Source organism: Abramis brama, assembly GCF_963993115.1.
Source record: "Abramis brama genome assembly, chromosome: 5".
In the NCBI taxonomy this organism is placed as follows: domain Eukaryota; kingdom Metazoa; phylum Chordata; class Actinopteri; order Cypriniformes; family Leuciscidae; genus Abramis; species Abramis brama.
The window spans coordinates 876,622-884,995 of NC_139967.1; the positions used below are offsets into that span (position 1 = coordinate 876,622).

General features: G+C 46.0%; 1 protein-coding gene across 1 annotated transcript; it reads left to right on the forward strand.

Annotated features, from left to right (window-relative positions):
* Nucleotides 1-128: 128 nt before the first annotated feature.
* On the forward strand, nucleotides 129-8,374 carry LOC311083919 (uncharacterized protein). Its single transcript, XM_084115695.1, has 2 exons — nucleotides 129-350; nucleotides 6,307-8,374. The coding sequence occupies exons 1-2, from the start codon at nucleotides 215-217 to the stop codon at nucleotides 6,957-6,959; spliced, it is 789 nt and encodes a 262-aa protein (XP_083971821.1). The 5' UTR covers nucleotides 129-214; the 3' UTR covers nucleotides 6,960-8,374.

Sequence of the window (8,374 nt, forward strand, 5' to 3'; positions counted from 1 at the left end):
GCGTTTAATTCCTGATCAAGACCTTTTGACTGACGCTTGTGTTTCTGTTTGTGACGCGACGCTCTGTTTAGCCCCGCCCACACTCAAATCTCATTGGTCTACAACCCCGCCATGACGTCCCGCTTGCGCGGTAGAGGCGCGTGTCGCGCACTTTTGACGCGCCTGTGTAACAATTCCGGGAGCGCGTTCAGATCGACGCGTCTCAATAAACTCAATGGCCGCGACTGAGAAACTGATCCAGAGCGTCTCCGGTTACCCGGTGCTCTACAACGCGTCGCTGCACGATTATCGCAGTTCCGAGCGGCGCGTGAACGCGTGGAGGGAGGTCGCCGCGTGCGTCGGGCTCTCCGGTCAGTGCGTCAACATCACGCGCGCTCGACAAGCGTTTGACTTTGAAAAGTGTTTCTGTTCTGTTGATCTTGATGATTTTACACACATATTTACAGCTGGAGACTCAACAACTACAACGCGTCCGTGTCCGTCAAACTGCGGTTTGATCGTTGATTATTGAAGGCGCGTTCTGAGACGCGTCGCTAGCGCTATAAATGATGGACAATATATTGAAGTTAACAGGGATTCATTTAGCGCACGTTCTTGAGTTTCTTATGTGTTATATATTATAATGTGTTATATGATTATATAATAATATATTTTATTAATATTTCAGCCGTTTAAACTGCCTTCTGTTCCGCTCCGTCTAGATGTTTTTAAACGCGCGTCTTTCTGTTTGTTTTCTGAAGAACTTTGAGGCATAAAGTCTCTGATTCACGATACGAGTGCAGATTTATGATACTGTACGATAAGAGACATTAAAACGCGTAACGCAGCGCATTATTGCACTAAGACAGTTATATTAATATATACACCTTATTGCTGTAAATAGCCATTATGTGTCTTATACTTGTCACATTTCTATTATTTATTATTATTATTATTATGTCTTGTATTTACATGGAAGCTTCATTCACTAAAGGGAAAAATCAAATCATTGTCAATAAAGCTCTTTCTGATTCTGATTTTCATATTATATAAAGGCTGATACTTTATAATGCTTTTATATGATTAAATGTTTAAAGTAACCATGAAATCAAAACTGACCATTCTTATTTTTGCATGGAATATTACAGTATTTATTATAAATGATTTATCCTACAATACAGAGTTAAGCCCTGCCTACATTTGTTCTTATTGTTCATTTGTTTCGGATATTCGTCACTATCGGGGAGAAAACACCAGTTTCATCTCGACTTTAATGTTCAATATCGTGTTTTATTCATATTCTCATCTGTATCTGCCTGTATATAATATGCATCATGAATAACTGCATTTGATCTTTTAATATCAATGTCTTTAATGCATTAAGCCACGTTAAGCATTTTCACAGCTTTCTGGAGGAGAAAATTATAAAGTAAAAACTAGTGTTTCAAACACGATCGTCGCAGAAACAGTGTCGCTCAGATCCGGCGCACATGTGGATCCAGGCGTTACAGATGTTGCCGGATCTGAGCGACGCCATGTTTCTGTCGGGGTCCATTGTGTTTTTCACTGTAAACTAAAATTCTGTTAAATTTACGTTAAAAAAACGGCCGCTGTGGTTGCCAGAAATTTACCGTAAAAAAATACAGTACCAACATTTTAGGTTTTACAGACTTAAATTTACAGTAAACATTTTTTAAAGTATTTGAAGCATATTGAAGTACTAATATCTGTTTTGTACCATTGTAATACACTGACATCCACCAATCACAGTGGAGATTAGAGTCACATGATAAATCAAAGCTCATCACAAGCAGCTTTTCCACAAGAGTTAATACTAATATACAGAAGCTGCACAGTGTCACTCACACACACACTAAACACACATGACAGTGTAAAAATGCAATAAACACTAATTTAACAACATTAAATGTAACAAAACCCTAATGTACATCACTGATTAGAAAAAAAAGCAGGGATGCCCAGACTTCCCTCTCCCTAGACACTTCCTCCAGCTCTTCCGAGGGGACCCCAGCGGCTCTACTCTGAGCTCTTCCCGAGTGACCGAGCTTCTCACCCTATATCTAAGGGATCGCCCAGCCACCCTGCGGAGAAAGCTCATTTCGGCCGCCTGTATCCGGGATCTTGTCCTTTCAGTCATGACCCACAGCTCATGACCATAGCTGAGAGTAGGAACGTAGATTGACCGGTAAATCGAGAGCTTCGCCTTGCAGCTCAGCTCCTTCTTCACCACGACAGACCGGTACATCGACCGCATTACTGCAGAAGCTAAACCGATCCGTTCCATCCTTCCCTCACTTGTGAACAAGACCCCCAGATACTTGAACTCCTCCACTTGAGGCAGGAACTCTCCACCAACCTGAAGTGGGCAAGCCACCCTTTTCCGACTGAGAACCATGGCCTCGGATTTGGAGGCGCTGATTCTCATCCCAGCCGTTTCACACTGGGCTGCAAACTGTCCCAGCGCATGCTGAAGGTCCTGGTCTGATGGGGCCAGCATGACAACATCATCCGCAAAGAGCAGAGATGAAATCGAGTGGTCCCCAAACCCGACAACCTCCGGCCCCTGGCTGCGCCTAGGAACATGCACCGGGAACAAGTCTGACTTACTGCCGGCAATCTGAACCAAGCTCCTGCTCCGGTCGTACATGGACCAGACAGCCCTTAGCAAAGGGCCCCGGACCCCATACTCCCAGAGCACCCTCCACAGGACGCCGCGAGGGACACAGTCGAGTGTCTCCAAATCCACAAAGCACATGTGGACTGGTTGGGCAAACTCCCATGAGCCCTCCAGAACCCTGGAGAGGGTATAGAGCTGGTCCAGTGTTCCACGACCGGGACGAAAACCGCACTGTTCCTCCTGAATCGAGGTTCTACTATCGGCCGGATTCTCCTCTCCAGTACCCTGGCATAGACTTTCCCGGGGAGGCTGAGAAGTGTGATTCCCCTATTGTTGGAGCACACCCCCGGTCCCCCTTCTTATAAAGAGGGACCACCACTCTGGTCTGCCACTCCAAAGGTACTGTCCCCGACCGTCACGCGATGTTGCAGAGGCGTGTCAGCCAAGACAGCCCCACAACATCCAGAGACTTGAGGTACTCAGGGCAGATCTCATCCACCCCCGGTGCCTTGCCACCGAGGAGTTTCTTGACTACCTCAGGGACTTCAGCTTGGGTGATGGACGAGTCCACCTCTGAGCCCTCGGCCTCTGCTTCCTCAATGGAAGACGTGTCGGTGGGATTGAGGAGATCCTCAAAGTATTCCTTCCACCGTCCGATGACATCCCCAGTCGAGGTCAACAGCTGCCCACCTCCACTGAAAACAGTGTTGGTAGGGCACTGCTTCCCCCTCCTGAGGCGCCGGACGGTTTGCCAGAATTTCTTGGAGGCCAATCCTTCTCCATGGCCTCACCGAACTCCTCCCAAGCCCGATTTTTTTGCCTCCACAACCACCCGGGCTGCAGTCCGCTTGGCCTGCCGGTACCTGCCAGCCAGGCACGATAGGACTCCTTCAGCTTTACGGCATCCCTTACTTCCGGTGTCCACCACCGGGTTCGGGGATTGCCGCCTCGACAGGCACCGGAGACCTTACGTCCACAGCTCCAAGTGGCCGCGTCGACAATGGAGGTGGAGAACATGGTCCACTCGGACTCAATATCTCCAGACTCCCTCGGGATCCGGTTGAAGCTCTGCTGGAGGTGGAAGTTAAAGATCTCTCTGACAGGGGGATTCAGCCAAACGTTCCCAACAGACCCTCACAGTACGTTTGGGTCTGCCGAGTCTGTCCAGCTTCCTCCCCCGCCATCGGATCCAACTCACCACCAGGTGGTGATCAGTTGACAGCTCCGCCCCTCTCTTCACCCGAGTGTCCAAGACATACAGCTGGAGGTCAGATGAAACGACCACAAAGTCGATCATCGACCTACGGCCTAGGGTGTCCTGGTGCCACGTGCACTGATGGACACCCTTGAACATGGTGTTCGTTATGGACAAGCTGTAACTAGCACAGAAGTCCAATAACAGAACACCACTCGGGTTCAGATCAGGGGGGCCGTTCCTCCCAATCACGCCCCTCCAGGTGTCACTGTCGCTGCCCACGTAGGCGTTGGAAGTCCCCCGGTAGAACGACGGAGTCCCCAGTCGGAGCACTTTCTAGCACCCCTCCCAGAGACTCCAAGAAGACCGGGTACTCTACACTGCCGTTTGGCCCGAAGGCGCAGGGAAACGACCCTCTCGTTCACCGGGGTGAACTCCAACACATGGCGGCGGGCTGGGGGCTATAAGCAAACTCACACCAGCCCGCCGCCTCTCACCATGGGCAACTCCAGAGTGGTAAAGAGTCCATCCTCTCTCCAGGAGTGTGGTTCCAGAGCCCAAGCTGTGCGTGGAGGTGATCCCGACTATCTCTAGTCGGAACCTCTGAACCTCACGCACAATCTCAGGCTCCTTCCCCGCCAGAGAGGTGACGTTCCACGTCCCTAGAGCTAGTTTCCGTGTCCAGGGATCGGGTTGTCGAGGCCCCCGCCCTAGACTGCCGCCCGATCCACTACGCACCAGCCCCTTATGGTCCCTCCTGTAGGTGCTGAGCCCGGCCGGACCACCGGGTCTGGGGGCCCGACCACCAGGAGCTCGCATACGAGCCCCAACCCCAGGCATGGCTCCAGGGTGGGGCTCCGGCTGCGCCATGCTGGGCGACGTCACGGTCCTTGCGTTTGTTGACATCATAAAGGGTTTTTGAACCGCTCTTAGTCTGACCCGTGACCTAGGACCTGTTTGCCTTCGGAGACCCTGCCAGGGGTATATAGCCCCAGACAACATAGCTCCTAGGGTCATTCGGGTACTCGGGTACTAAGGTGGCAGTTTAAAACAAAAACAAAAAAAAAAACTATGAAACAGTTATTTCAACAAAAATACATCAGATGTGAAGTGTCGCGCAGGGAATTGTGGGAATGTCAAGTTACATTTTTTCACTGTAAATTATTTAATGTCTTGTTCTTTTTCACTTCCAAAAACTGTAAATTTAACGGATTTACTGTAAAATTACATTAAATGTACAGTTAGATCACTGTATATATTACATAAAGTTTCTGTCAACCAATTAAAGTTTTTTTCTTTTACCGTTAAAATCACGATAATTTTTTACAGTGAAGAGAAAGTGTGTTTCCTCGGTCTTGTTTTAGATCATCAAGCTGCCGTTCAGAGTTCCAGCGCTTCAGAAAGTCCCTGTAAGATGATCATTTTTATGATGATGATGATAAACCTGATTCTGTGTGTGTTTGAGTTGAATCACATGATCAGAGACTCGGAGTTTAAAGGAGGAGTTCACTTTAAAATGAACATTAGCCCATGATTTACTCTCCCTGAACTCATCCTAGAGTTTATGACTCTCTTCTGTCAGACGAACACAATCCGAGTTATTAATAACCGATGCTTCCGAGCTTTATAATGGCAATGGATCATCAGTTTAAAGCTCATAAAAATGTATCTGTCCATCATAAAGTGCTAATAAAGGCGTTCTGAAGCGAAGTGTTGTGTTTATGTAAGAAAAATATCCATATTTAAAACTTTATAAAGTAAAATAACGAGCTTCCGGCCAAACAAACATACGGACTCGACTTTAGTCTGAGCGCAACTAATATGCGAATAATGATATACACACTGATATTTACACTACGCCATGATGCGCTGCGCTAATACTGACGTCACGAGTTGTGGAGTTTTCCCGCTGTAGTGTGTGTGTGTGTGTGTGTGTGAGTTTAGCGCTGTTTTCCCGCTGTTGGAGTGTGTGTGTGTGAGAGAGTCTAACGCTGTTCTCCCGCTGCAGTGTGTGTGTGTGTGTGTGAGTTTAACGCTGTTTTCCCGCTGTAGTGTGTGTGTGTGTGTGTGTGTGAGTTTAACGCTGTTTTCCCGCTGCAGTGTGTGTGTGTGTGTGTGTGTGTGTGTGAGTTTAACGCTGTTTTCCCGCTGCAGTGTGTGTGTGTGTGAGTTTAACGCTGTTTTCCCGCTGCAATGTGTGTGTGTGTGTGTGTGTGTGTGTGTGTGAGGTTAACGCTGTTCTCCCGCTGCAGTGGTGTGTGTGTGTGTGATGTTAACGCTGTTCTCCCGCTGCAGTGGTGTGTGTGTGTGTGTGTGAGGTTAACGCTGTTCTCGCGCTGCAGTGTGTGTGTGTGAGGTTAATGCTGTTCTCCCGCTGCAGTGTGTGTGTGTGTGTGTGTGTGTGAGAGTTTAACGCTGTTCTCCCGCTGCAGTGTGTGTGTGTGTGTGTGTGTGTGTGTGTGTGTGAGAGTTTAACGCTGTTCTCCCGCTGCAGTGGTGGAGTGCAAGAGACGATGGAAGACCATCAGGGATCGCTACATCCGAGAGCGGAGACTCTGCAAGCTGAAGAGGGAAGAAGGAGGCCGGCGCCTGCATTACTGGCCACACAGAGACAGCCTCTCGTTCCTGGACAATCACATCCGGAAGAGGAAGATTCCCAGTGAAGCCGAGGCTCTGGAGGATCCAGATGACGGGGACGGAAGCGCTCGCGATTCGCCCGAGGAGTCGCTCGACGAGTCCAGCGGCGGAGACTCAAAGTCCAGCCTGGGAAACAGAGCAAAGAGTGACGGCAGGTTTGAGCCCAAGCATCCGCTCAAAGCGGCGATCCCGCTCAATCCCATAATGCCCCTGTCTATCGTGGCTCAGCTCAAACCACTGCAACACATGAGGCCGCTGGTCTCTGCTCTTCCTCCGGGCCTGAAGGGGGCGCCGGCGTCCGGTTCATCAGCGCAGACCTCAGAGACTCCGACACACACACGGGTCTCAGAGAACGAGCCTCTAAAGAGCGTCCAGAAAGCCTTGGATGAGGACGAGCTGTTCCTCTTGAGTTTCGTCCCGGCCCTCAAAAGACTGACGCCACAGAAAAGAGCCGTGGTTAAAATGCAGATCCAGAAGATCATGTTTGACGCAGAGTTCAAGGACCAGTGAACGCTGATGGTGTCGGACTCAGTACAAGGACATGTAGCTTTACATCGGAGCCCGGAAACATCTGACGGTCAATTATTGTTGAAATTATGACTGTCAAAATTCTGACATAACTAGAAATTCTGATATAAATTCAAAATTCTGACTTAAGATGTAAAATAATCGAAACTGACTGAAGTCAAAATTGCGACAAAAAAGTTGGAATTATGAAATTATGGCTGAAATTATGGGTCAAACATCTGACATGAGTCAGTTTGGACATTTTTACGTCTTGAGTCAAAATTGCGACAAAAAGTTGGACTTAGAATTTTGACTCATAATTTCAACTGTCATATTTGACTTAAGTCATGAAATTATGGTTGAAATTGCGAGTCAAAATTAAAGCCCGGAAACATCTGACTGTCAATTATAGTTGAAATTCTGACTTAAGTCGTAAAAAAAATTTACGTCAAATTTACGTCTGATTTAAGTCAAAATTGTGACAAAAAAGTTGGAATTATGAAATTATGGTTGAAATTGCGAGTTAAAATTCTGACTTAAGTCGTAAAAAGTCAATTGACATTGAAATTATGACTGTCAAAATTCTGACTTAAATCAAAATTATGATATAAAGTAAAAATTCTGACTTGAGACATAAAAAAGTCAAAAGACATTTAACTTTTTACAGAGTTCAAGGACCAGTGAACACACTGGTGTCTGACTCAGTACCAGTACATGTAGCTTTACATCGGAGCCCGGAAACATCCGACGGTCAATTATTGTTGAAATTCTGACTTAAGTGGAATTTCTGATATAAATTCAAAATTCTGACTTAAGATGTAAAAAAGTCGAAAATGACTTAAGTCAAAATTGCGCCAAAAAGTTGGAATTATTACATTATGGTTGAAATTATGAGTCAAAATTCTGACATAAGTCCGTTTCAATTGACCCAAGTCAAATATGAAAATTATGAAATTATGGTTGAAATTATGAGTCAAAATTCTGACTTAAGATGGAAAAAAATTATTGAAACTGACTTAAGTCAAAATTGCGACAAAAAGTTGGACTTATGAAATTATGGTTGAAATTGCTAGTCAAAATTCCGACTTGAGTCAAAATTATGATATAAAGTTTAAATTCTGACTTAAGACGTGAAAAAGTCGAAAGTGACCTGCCAAAATTGCGACAAAAAGTTGGAATTATGACTGTCAAAATTCTGACATAAGTCAAATTTTGATATAGTCAAAATTCTTCTTCCTGAAGACGTAAAAAGTCAAAATTACGTCAAAAAGTTTAAATTGACACACTAAGTCATAATTAGATATAATTAAGTCATAAAGAGTCATAATTATGACATAATTTTGACTTTGCCATAATTTCAACTGACTTAACACATGAAAAGTCGAAATTAACTTCTAATATGAAACCACTGAAATTAT